At 37.4% G+C, this 22,590-nt stretch overlaps 1 protein-coding gene across 2 annotated transcripts in view; it reads right to left on the bottom strand.

The window, feature by feature from the left end:
* ZFAND3 (zinc finger AN1-type containing 3) overlaps positions 1–22,590 on the bottom strand; it is a 311,146-nt gene that overhangs the window by 59,602 nt on the left and 228,954 nt on the right. For both annotated transcript variants that reach the window (XM_043450580.1, XM_043450581.1), the window contains exon 3: positions 14,389–14,571. In XM_043450580.1, coding sequence (XP_043306515.1) covers positions 14,389–14,571 — 183 coding nt within the window. The remainder of the gene's footprint in view (positions 1–14,388; positions 14,572–22,590) is intronic.

The raw sequence follows: 22,590 nt of genomic DNA, 5'->3' as shown, positions 1-22,590 counted from the left end.
TGCAATGGAGATAGTGAAATAAACTCAACACTGTCTTCTGATGTGGCCATACTAAGAATGCAGAACTCTTTTAAAAATATCCAAAGAATGTATATTCCTTCAGCAATAAAACATTTCTTTTATAAAAGCCTTCAAAATACATATGGAGACTTAAAAGAGTAAAACGGTAAAACATGAATATTAGGGATAGATCAAGATGCACAAGAAAATAAGCCATCTCTTCAGAAAAGAAAACCCTACCCCACTTTACCCTAAACTGGCAATTTTTGAACTGTTTTAATCAGAAAGGACACACCTAATCTGTCTACATAATCGAGTTTGAAAACCACCATCGATTAAAAACAAGGATACATAAAGATACAACAAGTGGGAATCTAAATTTACAGAAAATCCTCAGCCCAGATAATAGCCCTCCCACTTCTCCAAAAGAAATTTCCAAATTAAAACATTTACGAAACTTGTTATAGAATCTAAGTGTTAATCTCTCAGAAGTTCTAACTCACTGCGTGATCTCTCATACCACTTGGATCTGATTTAGACATTCATGAGCAGGGGATTTCCAAAGTGGGTAAGAAGCTGCTGTTGGTAGCTCCCTGTTCTGTTCATAAAAGGCCTCTCAACAAAATTTCATTATCATTCCACCCCCACTCTCCTAAATAATTGTAGCTGGGCAGCTCTGCAAATATTGTGTGTATATGTGTTATTGTGAGTGTGCTTATTAGCCTATTTGCACAATAGAAATAAAATTTAAAACTCTCCCACATCACCTTCCCCAGGGAACAAGAAAAATGAAATCAGGAATACTTTGCATTTGCACAGCACTCAGACACTCATACAGGAGCCTGCATGGACATCCCTATGGGAGCCGTGGGATATGTTCTCATTTCATGTGGGTCAAGAAATGCTCTTTTGACCCCAGCAATGGGCTTAATGGCATGACCTCTTTTTAAGTGGCAAAGTTTTATGCATCTTGATACTCTAGCATATTAGCTGTTCAATATGTTTTTCACTATTGAATACAAATGATTCAGGCCAAAATCAATTATCACACATACATAGCTATTCAGAAGGGAAACTGAACCATTAATAAACAGTTGACTTTCACCATATTTACATGCTTTAATCTAACATGGTAGTTCTCAAACATCTGCATCTTAGGACCTTTTTATACTTAAAACATGAAAGACCTTTTGTTTACGTGGGTTATAGCTATTGATGCTTACCTTATTTGAAATTAAACTGAAAAAAAAATGTAAATTTTCATTTAAAATTCACAAAATAATTACACGTCAACATAAAACATGTTTTTATGAAAAATAACTATGTATTTCTAAAAAATGAGAGCAGCCTTGCTTAAAGGAAGAAACCTAGGTTTTCATATTTGCATTCAATCTGTTACAATGCATCACTCATCTGAAACATATGAAGCAGCACCGCCCTCACACAGATATATACTTGGAAAGGGAAGGGTCTCGTGGACCTCATTAATGGGTCCTGGGTACCTCTACAGGTCCTTGGACCACACTTTGAGAACCACTGGTATAGAACAAAATGGGTTAATATAATTTCCAAGTTCTCCACACTTTGTTCACATGCCAACTGACTTACTCTAGTCTTATAGAGACCAATCAATGCACTAGTACAAATAACAGTCAAAAGTTTGCCTATTCTCAACAAAGCATTAATATTTAAATTTGGCACTACATTGTCAAGTTATAAAACCGCCAGCCCTAGAGGCTACTCCAGGTCCTCTGCAGTTCCACAGAAATTTTAGAATCAGTTTGTCAATTTGGCTACACACACACACACACACACACACAGAGGAAGCAGACTGCTGGGATTATACTGAATCTTTATTTTGAAACAACATCTTAACATTACTGAGTCTCCGGACCCATGAATCCATGAAGGCAAAGAATAGTGGAATAAACTCTACAATTATAACTTCAACCCAGGACATTCTATTTCTGCTACTTATGTAGGAAGAGTAAAACCATGTTTCATGTAACTCAAAGGATTCTGAGCAAGCCAGTTAAATCTGTTTGATTTCAGTTTTCAGATGTGATCTCTTACCTAGAGCCCTTATAACCAAGAAAGAGCATCCCATGTATTAGGATACTGACACACACTCACCACCAATACTCTGTGGTAAACATCACAATAAACTGTGATAAGGTCCAACAGAAATGAACACTGAAATTCTTAAGACACCACCATCTCGAGGTTCAAAACTAGAAAGAATCCTTTTTTGAGAGGTCAAAATATCACCTGGTGAATGAAGTCAGTTCTATTTTTAGACACTTTTGTTTCTGTCTGTGACAAAGCATACTTAATATGGATATGAAATCAGGAGCTGTCACTTCTCCAATTTAGACTTCAATTCTGACTATTTACAGGCTTAACTAAGGCCCAACTCAGATTTCTACATTTGCATTATACCATCAACATGAGCATGAATCTCATAACAACATTAATGAAGAAACCACTCAGCATTACAAGAGCTTTTAGTTTTTTGACATAATTTAGCTACCGAGAGTGTTTTCATCAATCTTGTCCTGTGTCTGCAAATGAAAGAATGCACTGCCATCCTCAGAAAAGTGACTTGTGCATGTTCTCCATAAGATACTTCAGAAAAAATAGAAAAATACGTCTATTTAGGCCACAGGTATTGTCCCATGGGCAGCAAAAAGAATCTTGAATACAGGTACCCCTCTTCCCTGACTGGTGCTGAGTCTCTCCTATAAGTAGCTGTTCTCCAGACGGCAAATGTGACAATGATCAAAGTGACAATGATCAAAAGGAACCTTAGTCAAACCTCCTTGTTTTGTAGAAATAAACACTAGCAGGTCTTACTAATAGGACCTTTCTTTGCAAACAATAGTTGAAAATGTCATAATTTGAATTATGTAAAGAAGTGCTTATACTGGTATTTTGAAATTTTAAAAATTCCTTACCAACATGGCATCCTATTGTTTATTAAATCTAAAGAATTACCCTTTTGACAGATCAACAAGTGAAATGTTTTATGAAGTAACATATGAACACAAAATGTAAAGTTATATGTAGCCATTTTTTGGCATGGGCAACTCTGAATTTTCAGAGTTCACAAACACCATCAAAATCTATTCACGTAAGTTTAAAATAACACGCAGATAGATGCCCCTATAATGATATGATATTTTTTCCCAGCCAAACACGTCTGTCATAATAAAACTTCAATTTAACTTAAAGTCAGCACAGTGTCACGTATCACCTGTACCTACACAAAACAGTACGACAGCCGCAAAGGGCTGAAGCCGTGTGAAGTGTGGTCGTTCACGGTGACCTTTACTTCCACGGCCACGTACAGAGCATTTCATTTAACAAGAACATTAAAAAATCTGCATTTGCAGAGAGGGGGCAGAGATGATGCTACTTCAAAATGCAGTGTGAATATCAATAACTGTATAACCTCATTAAGTGCCTGAGGAAACCTTCATGGGAAACTGACCTTTCTGATTTGTGGGCTTCTTAAGGAATCCTTGAAAAATGGGTGCTTAAAGTGTGCTAGTCTCTCTTGCAAAGCGGAAGTCTGAAGGGGGAAATTCAGGTGATAAAAGAAATACCTATCAGCAAAACTTGCTATTTCACAACAAGCAGGTGGCCATTTGCACAGTTAAAACAACAAAAAAGACAAGTCTCATTATTCTAAAAGCTCTGTTAAAGGAGATGAACTTTCACCACAACAAGACAACCAAATTTCAAAATTAGGGAGGAAAACTGCCTTCCTGAGTTACTTCATCTTGAGGTTACTGAATGGCACAGAAAATAATAAAAAAGAGTATTACGTAGCTGCTGAAAATCCGGTTCAGGCAGTGCGAAGCCCCTCTTTAGTGTATCGAAACACATGAGCACATGAATGTTCTCAAAAGTATAAAAAACTAATAAACTTTTCTAAATATTTAAATCATTTACTGAATATTGCCTAGCTGGGTGTTATGGGGAAGAGCAAAGCAGAATAAAATCAAGTCTCTGCTAATTTTGAGTTTAGCCTCTAAACTGGTACAGAGAGATGACATTCTCATGTCAATGAGGTGACCAACACAATAATACCGTCATTAAGATGTTAAGGGAAGAAGTTAGGGATTCCTTGGAGGAAGCAAGTGTGGATGAAAAGATTCTGAGGTAGGCTTCCAAAAGCACAGATAAACACAGTAATATATGCTGCCATGGAGTCTTTGGGGGACAAGAAACTGGTTTCAGTTCAGAGCTAAGTATCAGCACTGGGAAAGGCAGGGAGGTCAAATACAATGAGGTTCCAGATTATATGGGGGAAGGATTTCTGATACAAGATTAAGAATCTGGATGATCAAATTTAGGCAGTGATGAGTCAGTGAAATAATTCCCTTTTTTATTTAACATAATGTCAATGGGAGATTCATCTGACAAGTTTATGGACTAGGACAAGATTAGAAGCAAGAACAGTCTAAAGATTATGGCTGGGATTTCCCTGGTGGTCCATGGTTAAGACTCTGCTCCCAAAGCAGGGGCCCTGAGTTCAATCCCTGGTCAGAGAACTAGATGCCACATGCTGAAATTAAGACCTAGTGCAACCAAAGAAAAAAATAAATATTAAAAAAATAAAGACTATGGCTATAATCCTATGAAAACACAATGGTGGCAATGACAACTTCCGAGATCTTTAATATTTCTCCACTGAGCTAACACTAGAGGATCACAAACAAAGACACATTAGGAAATATAAACAGCATGAGTGCAATTAAGAAAAAGATTTAAATTGCGAATACCTAAAGTTAAGAGCACCTTTAACAGAAGAAATTTAAAAAATAAGAACAACATGTATAATTTCCCTCCAATAAATTTAAAAACTTAAAGGAAATAGGTATTTTTATAATAATACTGCCAAAACTGACTTTTAAATGAGGTCTGAAATATACATAGTCCAATATCACCTATCAAGCCAATCAGTTTTATGAATAAGTTCTTTAAGTTTTCAAAGAATAGATACATAATGTCGGAACTTAAGACAAAAAGCTTGTGCTAGGGCATGGGAACAGATGAAACGCTTTCTGTGAGATTAATGCAACTGACACCTAAACTAGACAAAAGCAGCATGCCCACCATATATAAGCGCACAAACACAAAATTAACCCATTAAAAATTTCAAAATCGAAAATAAAATTAGCATTTTGAATTCATCAGTACTGAAAGAACTAAGAGAGTTTATCCAGGGAATGCAAAGGTGGTTTAACACTGGAAGTTTATTAAATTGAGGGATTACATATTAAAGGAGAAATCTATATTTTCATCTTAATAGATGCTGAAAAAGCATTTTATAAAATTCAATATTTTTGAGTTAAAAAAATTAGCACACTATATATAAGTTTCTTAACCTGATAAATAGTATCTACAAGAAACCTTGCATCACCTGGTTTATAACAGTAAAATATCAGAAATAGTCTGAAAAGAGAAAATAATAATAATAATAGAGAATACTACACAGCAGTTTGAAAAGAACTGGGCTGACCTGGAAAGATCTCTAATATATTGTTAAGTAAGAAAGAAAGTTACAAAACAATATGTATAGTATGTTCTCATTTGTATAAAGAAAACCTTGTATTTATGTACACATGTATACAACTGCATATAAAAATAATATATAATCCAAAATAAATACACAGTGTAAATAAATAAACTCTTCAAAGAGTGGGAATGTGAGGCGGGGAGAAGAAGTCAAAGTATTAAAAGAGTATTTTCACCTTCTATTCTACATAAACCTGTCTTTGCTTTACTCGTACATTTAAAAAATAAAATTAAAACTTAAGAAGACAGCAAAGTGGCCAGCAAATAAGCAAGTCAAAAGTCATGGTTTTGCTTTGACTCTTATTTTTAGACTACAAAAACAGCCAGATGACACTAAAGTGCCTGAACAAGTTCTGATCCAGCTAACATTGTGGGATAGAAACAATATCCATAAGAAAACACTGCTAAACTGTTCAAGTCTTTCTGCATTTTGACCAGGATTCACTTAATGACCCCATACATTGATTCCTAGTGAATTACAACCATTCAATTCAATACAGCATGTAACTGTACATTATCATACTGTACGGCACAGTATCAATCTTTTTAGAACACAGCCCTAATAAAAACAGCATGCTTTATAGAATCAGCTTCAAGATAAATAAATGCACTGGAAAAAAATACCTTTAAATTAAAATCAAAAGAGACATTTAAATTTTCGGCATTCTTCATTATGGGAAAGAATTTCCCACTTTGAGACTATTATATATCAGAAAAGCTCCATCTGTTGTATAATTATCTCTGATAAATGGCCTGATGCTCCAAGCTTCATTAGAGAAAAGGGAAGGGAAAGACACATACAGAGAGAACTGTAAATAAATCTCCTCACCATATTTCACTTAAAACCAGCCCAGCAGGAAGTCATAAAATATTTTTTAATAGGTAATATTTTCTAAATGTTCTACTAGAATAAGTCAGCTGGTTTTGCACACTGTCTGGTCTTCAAGTAGGCACAGTCTGAAAAGAGAAAACTAGCTTTACTTAGCGATAATTAGAAATTTAATTGGTAAAAACAGACAAAAGTTCAACCACTCCGTGGCAATGATATTAATTTTCCAAGGGACTGCTTTGTCAGACAGGAATCAAGACTAGCAGCCAATGAAGCTCTATGCACGTTCAAAGACCCAAAGGCAGTTTAGCAAGGAAATCTGTTAAAATGCACCACCATTTTATTTTTTAAATGCCTGGGGAAAGCTAGGCTATGACCAGGAACCAGTTTCCAAGGAAACAACAGAAATCTCTTTGTTTAACCAAATTAATTTACCCATAGATAAAGAATGCTCTCAAGTTTCTATTTTGGGAATCACTGTTATATTAAAGGAAAATCCAGCCAGCACTTGGAAATGAGGCTTTATTCATTAGAAGTCTTCACTAACATTCCAGTTAGTACAGTTCTCACTTTTTCTGTATATTTTCTTTTGGTTACAGCAAAATCATCTCTTGTGTGTATTAATATGTAGTAGAGAAAAACAGGGGAAAAAACACTTCAGCATTATGGATAATTTAAAAGGCCCCGAGCTGACTGCCAGCCCTGTCATGTGAGTCAAGGCAGGTCACCATTCAAATCTTTTCCTCATCTGGAGAATGAGGAGGAGACTATATTCCCTGCTTATGTTGCACACTGTCACACAGTCCCAGAAAGAAATGTTTGTCAAAGGGCTCTGTAAAACAGGGGTTGATGAACTTTCTCTGCAAGGGACCACTGGGTCTCTGTAGTAACCACCCAATTCTGCTGTTAAAAGCAGAAGCAGCAATAGGCAATACATACATGAATGAGCATGGCTGTGTTCCATTAAAAATGTATTTATGAACATCAAAATTTGAATTTCATATAATTTTCACATGTTGTAAAATTACTGTTCTCTTGATCTTTTTCATTTAAAATCACTCTTAGCTCGTGGAACATACAAAAACAGGTGATGGGCCAATTTGGCCTGTGGGTTATAGTTTGCCAACTTCTCTTATAAACTATCGCTTTTTGTGTGTATGGGTTGCTGTTTATCTCTTAGTATGAGCCTCTACAGAGTTCAGAAAGTGTTCTGTATGAGGAAGGCCCTCTGTGTTAGATTAGAATGTCAGAATATTCAAAAACAAGTCCATTTCTTGCAATTACCCTTCCCTAGTAGCAGGTGTCAGTTCTCTTCCTCTCCTGCCTAGAAAGAAACAGACAAACCAGCTCTCTACCAACACCTAACTTCTGTCCACTATGCAGTGGGGCTGGCCAACCTCCGCTTCCTCCAAACAAAAACCCCCACAAACCCTAACTAAATAGGTATATACATCGTAAGGCTCACCAACAGGTCACAAGTAGGGATGTCCAGGCCTTTTAGGAGAATAACAACAGAAAACCTAACTTATAGGAGAAATAGAGAAAAATGTCTTAAAAAATCTTTTAAATCCAATCTTATAAGACTCTCACTTGAGGAGACCAGTCAGCTGCCTATCTTGCTTAAGGCTGTTAGGGCAGATGCATTGTAAGTCAAGATAAGAGAATGAAAGTGACTGTCAAGCACAGTGAAGACCCAGGTGAGAGCAGACAGCCCGATCCATTAACACCTTCACCTGTGACCCACCTAGGAGAAGAACAGTGGAGGAAGGGGCAGCAGGGGGTTGCGGACGTTAACAGTATCCTCTAGAGAGCAGAACTTCCTACCATGCATCCACCCTGACGGCTTTAACAACTAGCTCCAGTGTTCCACGCACAACCTGACATTATCTTCTCTTTCTTCAAAAGCTGGCTCAAGAAACAAAGTACAAACCACAATTTAGCACCTCAATGGAAAACCTGGAAATTGGCAGAAAAATAATTAGGTAGTAGCAAAAGCATTATGAAATATACGTGATTTTATTCTTTTTAAGTGTGCAACACTGTGCTCTGCAGTCCTTTACACTACAAATCATCACACAGACAGGCAGCTACTCCGCGGCAGCTGGCAAGCCGGGCTGCTCTGGGACCTTGGGCGAGAGATACAGAACCATCCAGGGCCTCCATCTCCACGTTTGCAAAATAGATACGGTCACAGTACCCACCTTACAGGGTATTATGAACAGGAGGCAGGTCAATACAAACAAGTATCTGGAACAGTGCCTATCACTCTGGTGATACCTGTTACCATTTTTACAGTGTTTAAATATTATGACAAGTCCTTTTGGTCAATGTTAGCATTTTGTTTTTACTGTGTTTTGAAAATGTTCCTAATGGCTAAAGGTCCATGGAATCTTCTGCAGACACACATAAGATGGGGTAGGAAGAGATGCGTGTGCTGACAAAAAATATCACCTGGAGCTTTTGGACACCTGTTTTATTTGACCTTCAGTCAAGGAGTTTTAACAAATTCTTTTAGATGAAAATCTGCCCTGTTCTCTACTTTATACACTCTTAACCAATAGTTCTCATCTTATCTGCAGTCTTTTAAAAACTGTATTAACATACCCAGACTCTTGCCACCTGTTATGTTCATATAACAGTGAGAAGCAGAAAGTAGATGTAAGCAATACTCATTCTCTTGATCATTAGGAAAGAAGACACACTTCTGGTCCTACACAGTAACAACAGATCCATAACTACTGCACAGTTTACAAATTAGGCTGTACTTGGATTTGGAATTCCAAACCCATTTTCCAGCAACTCCCACACCTTACTTCTCCATAACTTTGGGGAAGCTAAGGGTCAACAGATGGAATTCTGATCTCTTAAGAATACTAAAAGATTAATATACGTAATCCCCTGATGCCTCTTCTTCCACCTAAGTACATCACAGTTGAAGAACTATGCAAGGTGTCAATGGATCAGGCTGTCTACTGTCACCTGAGTCCTCAATGTACTTGGCAATCATTTTAATTATCTCCTGTTGACTTACAATGCATCTGCCCTGAGAGCTTTAACAAACCTTTCTTTTCTTATCCCCACAGCCGCCATCCACAAACCAGGAACACATCTCCTCACTTTAGCACAGTTTTCAACCTAGGTGAGATGGCAAGACCCACGTGAGAAAGCTTTTGCAAATGACATGCCTCTTAACCACTATTTCTGCTACTGCCTCTCTCTTACTCTAAAATTCTTATGCACCTGTCTAGGAGAACAAGTCAGAATCTCAAGAAGAGGCATATATATTTCAAACAGTGACCTCTTGGTGGACAGAGACCTTAATCTTACTCATTTCAGTACCCAGCACTTAACCAAGTGTCATTTAGCAAAGACTGCTAAATGAAACCACTGAAATAGTTTATTAAAGAGTTTATTAGATAACCAATCATACCATCACCAAACTGAATATTTCTTATCAATTTACAGCTTCCTGCAGCATCTTCACAATGTTGAGGCAATATGCTATGGTTGTTGAAAGTGATAGGGACAGAATAGGATAGTTATACAGGGAGCTGCAGGGGTCCCAGCAGGGGACTACATGTAGAGAGGGAAACCTAGGGAAACCACTGTGAGTTAATGATCACTCAAGAAAGTTATCATAAAGAACATCGTGGAACAAAGCAGGCTTGCTTAACTATAAAGCTAAACATAAAAGCACGAGATATGCACCAGGTCATGATGTAGAAGAAAAATGCTTCAACTCCTATTGATCTGAGTAAGCATCATGATAATCCTAGTTTGACCTCACAGGGTCAGACACTCTCATGCCCAATATGAAGGAGGAGCAAGTGATACAAGACTGACTCTACTCAAAGAAGGCAGTTTTTTTCCCCCTCCCTCACTTTCCCTTGACTATATTATTGTAGCCTACTTAACCTTCGAGGCAGAGCTCCCTCACCTGTCTGCCTGCATCTCTCTCACAAGCATCCTATATTAATAAACCTACTTCTTGTCTATCACTCTGTCTCTTGCTGAATTCCTTCTGCACTGAGACACAAAGAACCTGAGCCTCAGTTAAGTCCAGACGCCAAGTGAGTGATTCTAAGTAAAAGACCGTGGGTTCAAATCCCAATCAGGGTTTTGGCTGGGTTCAAGTCCGGGCATGTGCATTCAAGTCCCAGTCTGAGGTGCACAGTTTCAAAGGCACAGGCCTTGAAAGTTTCACAGACTCTGGAGCCAAATCAGTGGGTTGGAGCATAAGCTACACCGGGAAGCAAGAGCTCTAAACTTCAGGTAGAAGTTACTGAACCATTCTATGCAACTGCCTCATCTGTAAAAATAGGGTTAATAAAAGCACCTACCTTATAGGGTATTCTGAGAATTATATGTAAAGAACTTAGAAGATAGTCAAACACTTCATAAATATGAGTGAACATTTTCATTATTATTAACAAAGCCCATACCATACAATGAAATTTGTTCCTTGGCTTTTATGACCTTGAAAGTGAAAGTCACTCAGTCGTGTCCGACTCTTTGTGACCCCATGGACTATACAGTCCATGGAATTCTCTAGGACAGAATACTGAAGTTGGTAGCTTGCCCACTATTATTCACCTCCTCTCTGACTTCTTCAATTGCTTACTCTGTTCTGGTTTCTGTCAAAGTTCTAGCCTTACTGCTTTTCTTTCTTCTCACTCTTGGCAATCTCACTGAACTCCTAAGGCTTCACCTATCCCCTGCATGTGGATGAAGCCAACCTTGACTTCTCGCTCCCGAGCTCCAATTCAGACTGCCTAGTTGAACACTTAAGTCATCACAATATCTCAGATTAGCAAATCTCCTTTCTCTAGGTCTTTGAAAGGCCAAGATTTACAATAATGAGCCCAACAAGAACTGGGAAATGAGGTTAGCTTCTGAGAGTTTTGCTTAAACAGCTAAAGCAGTGATGTCTCCAGAAAGAGAATGGATCCGAAACTCATTTTGGGTTGGCCATAAGGTTCACTCATGTTTTTCCATTAACATCTGACAAAAAAATCTAAACGAACTTTTTAGCCAACCTGACAGAGCCACACATCCTTAATCAGACTTAAAGTATTTATGTATATCAAAAGAAAAAACGTGACAGTCTACAGCAACCTAGAATGGCAAGTTATAGAAACACAGGAAGTGCTGTGTCCTAGGGGCTCAAGAGCTCAGGGCAGCTCTAAGCCCAGGCACAGGGCAGGGGAAAGGGTATGAAGATGGAATCTTGTGCTGAACACAAGACCTTCCCTGTATGTCTTCTGAGTCACCTGACAATTAGGCTCACTCAATTAAAATTTTGCTTCATCTAACCCCACTTGCTCTGAGTCCATACTTTGCTATTTGTCACATAAATCCTTTTTATGGATCTGCTTCCCATAAAGATCTGACTCCAGAGAAAATGTTTTAATCATATAGTCACATGGATATACTGTTTTTATTTCCAATCCCTGTTATAAGGACTTTTCATGATGAATTAATCAAGTAACTTTTGGTTACCCTGTGAGTTTCCACATAACCTTAATTACAGAGAAAGAGCTGATCTTACCAACATATTGTTGTTCATTCACTAAGTTGTGTCTGACTCTTTGCGACTCCATGGACTGCAGCACACCAGGCTTGCCAACATGAATGTTTCTACTCTCTATGGCAGTTACATTTTGCATTATGAATACAATGATTAAAAGCATAAGTTCTGAGGACACATGCCTAACTTTGGATCCTGCTCTGGTTTCTACTAGTTTGTTCAGTGTGTGTGCTTAGTCACTCAGTCATGCCCAACTCCTTGGAACCCTCTGGACTGTAGCCCATCAGGCTCCTCTGTCCACAGAACTTTTCAGACAAGAGTACTGGAGTGGGTCGCCATTTCCTCATCCAGGGGTCTTCCCAACTCAGGGATCAAACCCACGTCTCCTGTGTCTCCTGCAAACCAGGCGGATTCTTTACCTGCTGAGACCTTGGGACCCATGAGCAAATTACTTGATAATTTTGTGCTTGTTTCCTTATCTAGAGAATGGGGATAATGAGTATTCACACCTCAGTGAGCTGTCATGAGGAATAAAAGAGAAAATACACGAAACATATAGAACAACGTCTTGCACATAAAAAAACGGTCAATAAAAAAAAGCTGTTGTTATCTCAGAGCACTTGGGATGCTCAAGCTGTTGTGATCCTGGCCTGATCCTGATGTGTGGATCCAATCAAATCCTGTTCCATAAAATGAGATCCTGATCAGCTCCAACCTTGCCTTAGACAAGGAGTCCTTAACCTAAAGGTCACAGTAAACTTTAGAAAAATTTTTATTCAAAACTGAGTATAAATGGATGGTGTGTATTCTTCTCAGACAAGGGGTCACAGCTTTTCACCAGCTTCTCAATAACCCCAAACAGATTTTTAAATATAAAACATGGCCTACTGTCTTAATATCATCACTACCACTTTCATCTATTTTTCTCTTTTTATATAATTTCTACACCTTCTCCTAGGCCTCTTTCAACAGGTTACAACAATTTAAAAATTCTCTCTATGCAATATTATCTAGTATAATCCTTCCCTTTTTCAATACTGCCAGGTTATTTCTCAGAATAACTGTGGCAATATTACTTTCTTTGCTCAAAAACAGGACTACTGTCTTAACATCCAAGTATCTTCACTGAGCACTCAAGCCACTATGGCGTGGCTATAATCTACTTGTCCAGCCTTGCCCTCCATAAATGGCCCTAAAGGAGTGAGTCACTTGCCACTGCAGACTCCATGCAGCTTTCCTCCATGTGTCTGTCTTTAAAACCAGTAAATCAACACCCTCCTTCAACGGTCGACGTCTTTAACACATGGGTGTTAAAGACCATTAAAACGGGTGCACACAACTGTGTATCAGGGTTTCTCAACTTTGGCACTACTAACATGTCAGGCTGGATAATTCCTTGCTGTGGAGGGCTTTCAGACACAGTGTCAGAGGTTTACAGCACTGGGGGTAGGGGGAGAAGCAAAATAGCTCCTGGCTGAGAACTACTAATTTTAAGAAATATATTTAACTTCCTCTGATAAACAGTAAGTTCTTTGAGGACAGGGACTATGGCCTTTTTAACTTTTATATTCTCAATTTTACCTAGTATGATGGTTTATGATAGGTTTAGATAAATATTTGTTCTCTGCTGAAGTCAGAAGACAGAATATTCTAACCTACCATATTCCAAGATGAAACACCAAATTGCAACCTGTTAAGTAAAGCTTTTAAAAGGTAAAAATGGCTACGTCATTAACATCACTATAATTTTCAACAAACTCTGTCAATACAGCTGTGCTCTAAAGGAAATGGCTATAGCACTATAAAGCTTAAGTGGACAACGGACTTCCACATCATATATATGATGCTAGTATTCTATCACTAAAGACTTAAAAAAGAGTAACAGAAATTACTTCCTCCTCCCTTCAAATATCCTATGTATACAGGACATAGTGTTATCTCAGTTAACTGCCCAGAAACATTCAAAGGCTATTTAGTGAGAAAGGCCAGGCTTCAATGGAAGGTTGCTAAATCAGGGTAGGTTCCCTAGACCAGTGGTTCCTCAATCCTTCCTGCATATTAAGAAGTCTCTGAAGAATTAAAAAGAACATATTACTGAGCCTCCCTCTAGACCAATTAAATTAGATTCAAGGAATGGTACTGAAGATTAAAATTGTTTTAAAAATCCCCAGTGGATTCTAATTCACAACCAAGTCTGAGAACTGCCCTAGCCTGGTTCAAAATCTCATGTACCTTGACAGTTAACATAAAAGGCACTCTTTTTAGAAAAGTTTAAGTTCAATGTAAGGCTGAAACTTACTCTCTACCTTGCTGAATTGGGCCTGTACGTTAACACGTCATCTTGAATTAAAAGAGCTGCTAGCCTTTTCCTGGGAGAGGCATAACAAAGAAACTCATAGTATGATTCTTAGGCTGCCACTCTACCACCTCACAGGAGCTGAGCACTTACACTCCTCTTTACTTGGTGAAGTTACATTCAGCTCTGTCGGAAGCGGCTGCTGGCTAGGACTAAGAGTTGGCGTGGTTATCGAGGTATTGTTGTTGTCACTGGTGGTCTCTTCGGAAAACAAATCTGATTGGCTGTTACTTGTACTTGGAGTGGAATCATCGTCTGGTTGTTTCTTTTGAAAATCTGAAGAGAGAGAGTGAAAAGAACAAGTTTAAATGTAAATGGGTTGAATGCCCCAACCAAAAAGACAAAGACTGGCTGAATGGATACAAAAACAAGACCCCTATATATGCTGTCTACAAGAGACCCACCTCAAAACAAGGGACACATACAGACTGAAAGTGAAGGGCTGGGGAAAAATACTTCATGCAAATGGAGACCAAAAGAAAGCAGGAGTCACAATACTCATATCAGATAAAATAGACTTAAAAATAAAGGCTATGAAGAGAGACAAAGAAGGACACTACATAATGATCAAAGGATCAATCCAAGAAGAAGATGTAACAATTATAAATATATATGCACCCAACATAGGAGCACCGCAATATGTAAGGCAAATGCTAATGAGTATGAAAGGGGAAATTAACAATAACACAATAATAGTGGGAGACTTTAATACTCCACTCACACCTATGGATAGATCAACTAAACAGAAAATTAACAAGGAAACACAAACTTTAAATGACACAATGGACCAGCTAGACCTAATTGATATCTATAAGACATTTCACCCCAAAACAATATATTTCACCTTTTTCTCAAGTGCACACGGAACCTTCTCCAAAATAGATCACATCCTGGGCCATAAATCTAGCCTTGGTGAATTCAAAAAAATTGAAATCATTCCAGTCATTCTTTTCTGACCACAATGTAATTAAGATTAGATCTCAATTGCAGGAAAAAAACTATTAAAAATTAAAACATATGGAGGCTAAATAACACGCTTCTGAATAACCAACAAATCATAGAAGAAATCAAAAAAGAAATCAAAATATGCATAGAAACGAATGAAAATGAATACACAACAACCCAAAACCTATGGGACACTGTAAAAGCAGTGCTAAGGGGAAGGTTCATAGCATTACAGGCTTACATCAAGAAACAAGAAAAAAGTCAAATAAATAACCTAACTCTACACCTAAAGCAACTAGAGAAGGAAGAAATGAAGAACCCCAGGGTTAGCAGAAGGAAAGAAATCTTAAAAATTAGGGCAGAAATAAACGCAAAAGAAACAAAAGAGACCATAGCAAAAATCAACAAAGCTAAAAACTGGTTTTTTGAAAAGATAAATAAAATTGACAAACTGGTAGCCAGACTCATTAAGAAACAAAGGGAGAAGAACCAAATGAACAAAACTAGAAATGAAAATAGAGAGATCACAACAGACAACACTGAAATACAAAGGATCATAAGAGACTACTACCAGCAGCTCTATGGCAATAAAATGGACAACTTGGAAGAAATGGACAAATTCTTAGAAAAGTATAACTCCAAAACTGAACCAGGAAGAAATAGAAGGTCTTAACAGACCCATCACAAGCATGGAAATCGAAACTATAATCAGAAATCTTCCAGCAAACAAAAGCCCAGGACCAGATGGTTTCACAGCTGAATTCTACCAAAAATTCAGAGAAGAACGAACACCTATCTTACCCAAACTCTTCCAGAAAACTGCAGAAGATGGTAAACTTCCAAACTCATTCTATGAGGCCACCATCACCCTAATACCAAAACCAGACAAAGATGCCACAAAAAAAGAAAACTACAGGCCAAAATCACTGATGAACACAGATGCAAAAATCCTTAACAAAATTCTAGCAAACAGAATCCAACAACATATTAAAAAGATCATACATCATGACCAAGTGGGCTTTATCCCAGGAATGCAAGGATTCTTTAATATCCACAAATCAATCAATGTAATACACCTCATTAACAAATTGATAAAAACCATATGATTATCTCAATAGATGCAGAAAAAGCCTTTGACAAAATTCAACATCCATTTATGATTAAAACTCTCCAGAAAGCAGGAATACAAGGAACATACCTCAACATAATAAAAGCTATGTATGACAAACCCACAGCAAACATTATCCTCAATGGTGAAAATTTGAAAGCATTTCCCCTAAAGTCAGGAACAAGACAAGGGTGCCCACTCTCACCACTACTATTCAACATAGTTTTGGAAGTTTTGGCCACAGCAATCAGAGCAGAAAAAGAAATAAAAGGAATCCAGATAGGAAAATAAGTAAAACACTCACTGTTTGCAGATGACATGATCCTCTACACATAGAAAACCCTAAAGACTCTACCAGAAAATTACTAGAGCTAATCAATGAATTAGTTGCAGGATATACAATTAACAAGTAAAGTTGCAGGATATAAAATAACACAGATAATAAAACACACAGAATATAAAAACACACAGAAATCCAGTGCATTCCTATACACTAACAATGAGAAAACAGAAAGAGAAATTAAGGAAACAATACCATTCACCATTGCAACAAAAAGAGTAAAATACTTAGGAGTATATCTACCTAAAGAAACAAAAGACCTATACATAGAAAACTATAGAACACTGAAGAAAGAAATCAAAGAAGACACAAACAGGTGGAGAAATATACCATGTTCGTGGATTGGAAGAATCAATATTGTCAAAATGACTATACTACCGAAAGCAATCTATAGATTCAATGCAATCCCTATCAAGCTACCAACAGTATTCTTCACAGAACTAGAACAAATAATTTCACAATTTGTATGGAAATACAAAAAACCTCAAATAGCCAAAGTAATCTTGAGAAAGAAGAATGGAACTGGAGGAATCAACCTGCCTGACTTCAGGCTCTACTACAAACCCACAGTCATCAAGACAGTATGGTGGTGGCACAAAGACAGAAATATAAATCAATGGAACAAAACAGAAAGCCCACAGATTAATCCACGTACCTACGGACACCTTATCTTCGACAAAGGAGGCAAGAATATACAATGGAAAAAAGACAACCTCTTTAACAAGTGGTGCTGGGAAAACTGGTCAACCACTTGTAAAAGAATGAAACTAGGACACTTTCTAACACCATACACAAAAATAAACGCAAAATGGATTAAAGATCTAAATGTAAGACCAGAAACTATAAAACTCCTAGAGAAGAACATAGGCAAAACCCTCTCCGACATAAATCACAGCAGGATCCTCTATGACCCACCTCCCAGAATACCGGAAATAAAAGCAAAAAGAAACAAATGGGACCTAATTACACTTAAAAGCTTTTGCACAACAAAGGAAACTATAAGCAAGGTGAAAAGACAGCACTCAGAATGGGAGAAAATAATAGCAAACAAAGCAATAGACAAAGGATTAATCTCAAAAATATACAAGCAACTCCTGCAGCTCAATTCCAGAAAAATAAATGACCCAATCAAAAAATGGGCCAAAGAACTAAACAGACATTTCTCCAAAGAAGACATACAGATGGCTAACAAACACATGAAAAGATGCTCAACATCACTCATTATCAGAGAAATGCAAATCAAAACCACAATGAGGTACCATTACACGCCGGTCAGGATGGCTGCTATCCAAAAGTCTACAAGCAATAATTGCTGGAGAGGGTGTGGAGAAAAGGGAACCCTCTTACACTGTTGGTGGGAATGCAAACTAGTACAGCCACTATGCAGAACAGTGTGGAGATTCCTAAAAAAACTGGAAATAGAACTGCCATATGACCCAGCAATCCCACCCCTGGGCATACACACCGAGGAAACCAGATCTGAAAGAGACACGTGCACCCCAGTGTTCATCGCAGCACTGTTTGTAATAGCCAGGACACGGAAGCAACATAGATGCCCACCAGCAGACCAGTGGATAAGAAAGCTATGGTACATATACACAATGGAATATTACTCAGCAGTTAAAAAGAATACATTTGAATCAGTTCTAATGAGATGGACAAAACTGGAGCCCATTATACAGACTGAAGTAAGCCAGAAGATAAACACCAATACAGTATACTAATGCATATGTATGGAATTTAGAAAGATGGTCACGATAACCCTATATATGCAAGACAGAAAGAGAGACAGATGCAGATGTATAGAACAGACTTTTGGACTCTGTGGGAGAAGGCAAGGGTGGGATGATCTGAGAGAATAGCATCAAAGCATGTATATTATCAAGTGTGAAACAGATCACCAGTCCAGGTTGGATGCATGAGACAAGTGCTCAGGGCTGGTGCACTGGGATGACCCAGAGGGATGGGATAGGGAGGGAGGTGGGAGGGGGGGTTCAGGATGGGGAACACATGTAAATCCATGGCTGATTCATGTCAATGTATGGCAAAAACCACTACAATACTGTAAAGTGATTAGCCTCCAACTAATAAAAATAAATGAAAAAGAAAAAAGAACAAGTTTAAATAAGGACTTCACAATTACCTTGGATATTAGAAAATAATGAAAGTTAGTGTAAAAATTAAAACTAATTTGAGTGATTAAAAAAATGTAACTAAAATACTGGTCAAACCCTTAGAAAATTGGTGGAGGGTCAATGAATTAAAGATTTCCATGGTCCCTGTATTATTCAGGTAATCATACTGATTTTAATGTTAAGACTCAGAAATGCCAAATGCATGTTACAATTTTAGGGGTAAACAAGGATAAAAGGAATAAAGAAAAACTGTTCAAACCAATACTGGACAGGAAAGAAGGTGAAAAACAGCTGAGGAAAAAAGCAGGGTAAACAGAAAACAAATAATAATGCGGTAGGAATAAGTTCAGATATACCACTAGTGGTAATAAATGTAAACAGTTTCAATTTAACAGTTAAAACACAGGAAATTCAAACTAAATAAACAAAATCCTGCTTGGAAAATTATGGAGTTTCCAAGAGACATACTAAAAATATTAACATGAGAGAAAAATTTTAAAGTATATAAACAAAACACCAGTATATACAAATGATTAAAAAGCCAATCATAGCTAAAGTACTCTCAGGAAATGTAAACTTTGAAGAAAAAGCATTATGAGAGATAAAGAAGATCATTATATAACCACCAAAAAAAATAAAATTACCAGAAATATAAAACAACTCTTATTTAATCTATATGTACCTAAAAACAAAGCCTCAAAATATGTAAAGCAAAAATAACTGGAAACCATTGGAATCTATGGGATTCAATGATCGGAATTTATGGGAAACCAACAATTAGATAATGAATTACTTTCAAACACATGTGGAATATTTATAAAAACTGCCTAAAACCTGGATGAATTCTGACCACACCTTATGTTATAAAGCAAAAGTCTCAACAGGTAACAAAGAATTAGTAAGAAATAGGCATTATTAATTGACCAGAGAGCAATTAAGTTAAAAACTGGTAATAAAAATCTTATATATTTGCAAGTTTTTAAAATGAATTTTAAACTCAAGGGTCAAATTAGAAATTAGAAAATATGTATAATTAACTGATAATATAATTGCTACTTGTCAATATCCAGTGAAGATAAAGATGCACATACATTATCTATACCCTAGTCATTCTATTAGTAGGTATATATCTCAGAGAAAATCAGCACACAAGTACAAGGATGCTGATTATATACAGTCTGTAATACTAACAAGTCAGAAGCAACCTAAATGTCCATAAATCATAATATATTCAAATAGTGGAATAATGTACACAGCGAAAATAAATGACTATTGCCACAATACATCAACATGAATAAACCTCAAAATTATGTTGAACAAAAACAGAAAGTCACTAAATAATACAGTAAGACTGTACTACATAAACATTAAAAACATGCAAAACAAATCATATATTGTTTAAGAATATGTATCTCTAAGTCACTAAAAAAATTAACACAGTTCAGGACAGCAGTTACCTCTGAGATTGGGGGTGAGCAATGGGATGTGAAGTGAGAGCTATGCAGAAATATTCAAAATTATAGGTAATGTCCACTGGCAGAGAATACATTAAAATGGTATACTCATTCATTTGATGAAATAATGTGTGGCAGTTAAAATATTAATAAATGGAGCTGTAAGTACAACAGAAAATCTCAAAAACAACGTTGAGAGAGAAAAGCAAGCTACAGAAAGATATGTATGTCCAATGTGCTATGTGTGTTATGTTCAGTCGTTTACTCCGTGGAAGAAAAGTTATGACCAACCTAGACAGCATATTAAAGAGTAGAGACCTTACTTTGCCAACAAAGGTCCATCTCGTCAAGGCTATGGTTTTTCCAGTACTCATGTATGGATGTGAGAGTTGGGACTATGAAGAAAGCTGAGCGCCGAAGAATTGATGCTTTTGAACTGTGGTGCTTGGAGAGTCCCTTGGATTGCAAGGAGATCCAACCAGTCCATCCTAAAGCAGATCAGTCCTGGGTGTTCACTGGAAGGACTGATGCTGAAGCTAAACCTCCAATATTCTGGCCACCTGATGTGAAGAACTGACTCACTGGAGAAGACCTTGGTGCTGGGAAAAATTGAGGGCAGGAGGAAAAGGGGACAGACGATGGAGGATGAGATTGTTGGATGGCATCACCGACTCAATGAACATGAGTTTGAATAAACTGCGGGAGTGGTGATGGACAGGGAGACCTGGCATGCTGCAGTCCATGGGGTCACAAAGAGTCGGACACGACTGAGCGACTAAACTGAACTGAATGCTCAGTCGTGTCCAACTCTGTGGCCTCACAGACTGCAACCTACCAGGTTCCTCTGTCCATGGAATTCTCCAGACAGGAACACTGGAGTGGGTCACCCCCTCCAGGGGATCTTCCCAACCCGCACTGTGTTTTCCCAAAGCTTCTCTAATTTTCTGTTGTCACTGAAGTCTTTCCGGGGCATCTGAAACCTTAGATCTGAACTGAACAAGGATCTTCAATTCTATCTGCATTTTTTTTTTAATTTCTTAAAGCCAGTGGTATGTATGTGAGTGCTTAAAGTAATATGTTTAGTCTCTGTATGCTTCCTTATTAAAAAATCTTATGCTAGTCTATGAAATACAGATAATACTTTTCTGTATCAATTCAGAGAAGGAACACAAGATCCTGTACACTCCACATCACCTTATCTTTTGAAACTGAGAAGCTGTTGTACACTCAATAATCTTATCAGAGTCACTATTCTGACATATTCTGAGCATAAGAATTGCTAGCATTTATGTTGCATTTACCATGTACCAGGCACTGAACTAAATGTTTTATCTATTTAACTCATTTACTTTAATCCTCTGAACAACCCTACACCAAAGGAGGTATAAATTATCACCACTTTGTTGATGAAGAAACTGAGGTTCGGAAAACGTGGGTTAATTTGTTCCAGCAGCTAGTAAGCAGTAGGATCAGGATTTAAACATAGGTTATCTGACATGAAAATTCATGGTCTTCAGTCTTAACCATAGGATGTAAATTGGTGTGCACTAGAATGACCCAAGGAAAAGGCCTCCATGTCAAACTCCCAGCCATTTAGAGCATCAAAGGTGAATGCAATGGATTTAGCCAAAGAATCACTAATCTGCTGTGCCCATCAGTGATTTAAAGCCTCTACTACTTCTGTGTATTTATTTCTCCTAGCCACTTTCAACTTTCAACACTCTTCAGTGTTTTGACATTTTAAAATGGCTTATTATCCCAACATTAGTTGTACAGCACTTTTAGAGAAAAGGGTACTACATAAGTGGAATAAAAATATTGCAGATGATGCTTTTTTTATATCATGTCATCTCATTAGCTCTATGTCAATAATCATTGTGTCCCTCCTACAGCCACTTCTCTATGACTTAATTGGAAATAAGACCCTAGAAGAATTGAAACTGAGTCATCATTGTACCTTTTAACAGAATCCCCAATGCCTCAAAACAGACACACACACACAGAATCACTGAGGCATGATAACTCTTTGAGGTTAAATCACGTTGGTGTTCGAAGACAATTACCAGGTCCCACCTACACAATCTCCAGCCCATGTTTGCCATGTTTCTTAATGTCTAGATGCTCTTTAAATAGGTTTTCTTTTGTGAATCTGCAGCTGATATAATGTACCTTCTTTTAACCCATCCTCTCACTGATGTCTTTTATGTACCACCACAGGATGATGGTGTGAAAAAAATCACAGAGCTAACAGTATTCTTCACAAACCAAACTGGCTGCAAACAGGAGAACTAGTAGAAGCTTTATACACTCTCC

Source organism: Cervus canadensis, chromosome 28, assembly GCF_019320065.1.
Source record: "Cervus canadensis isolate Bull #8, Minnesota chromosome 28, ASM1932006v1, whole genome shotgun sequence".
NCBI classification, from domain to species: domain Eukaryota; kingdom Metazoa; phylum Chordata; class Mammalia; order Artiodactyla; family Cervidae; genus Cervus; species Cervus canadensis.
The sequence above is the reverse complement of the archived record's forward strand: the minus strand, read 5'-3'. Positions and strand labels throughout refer to the sequence as shown.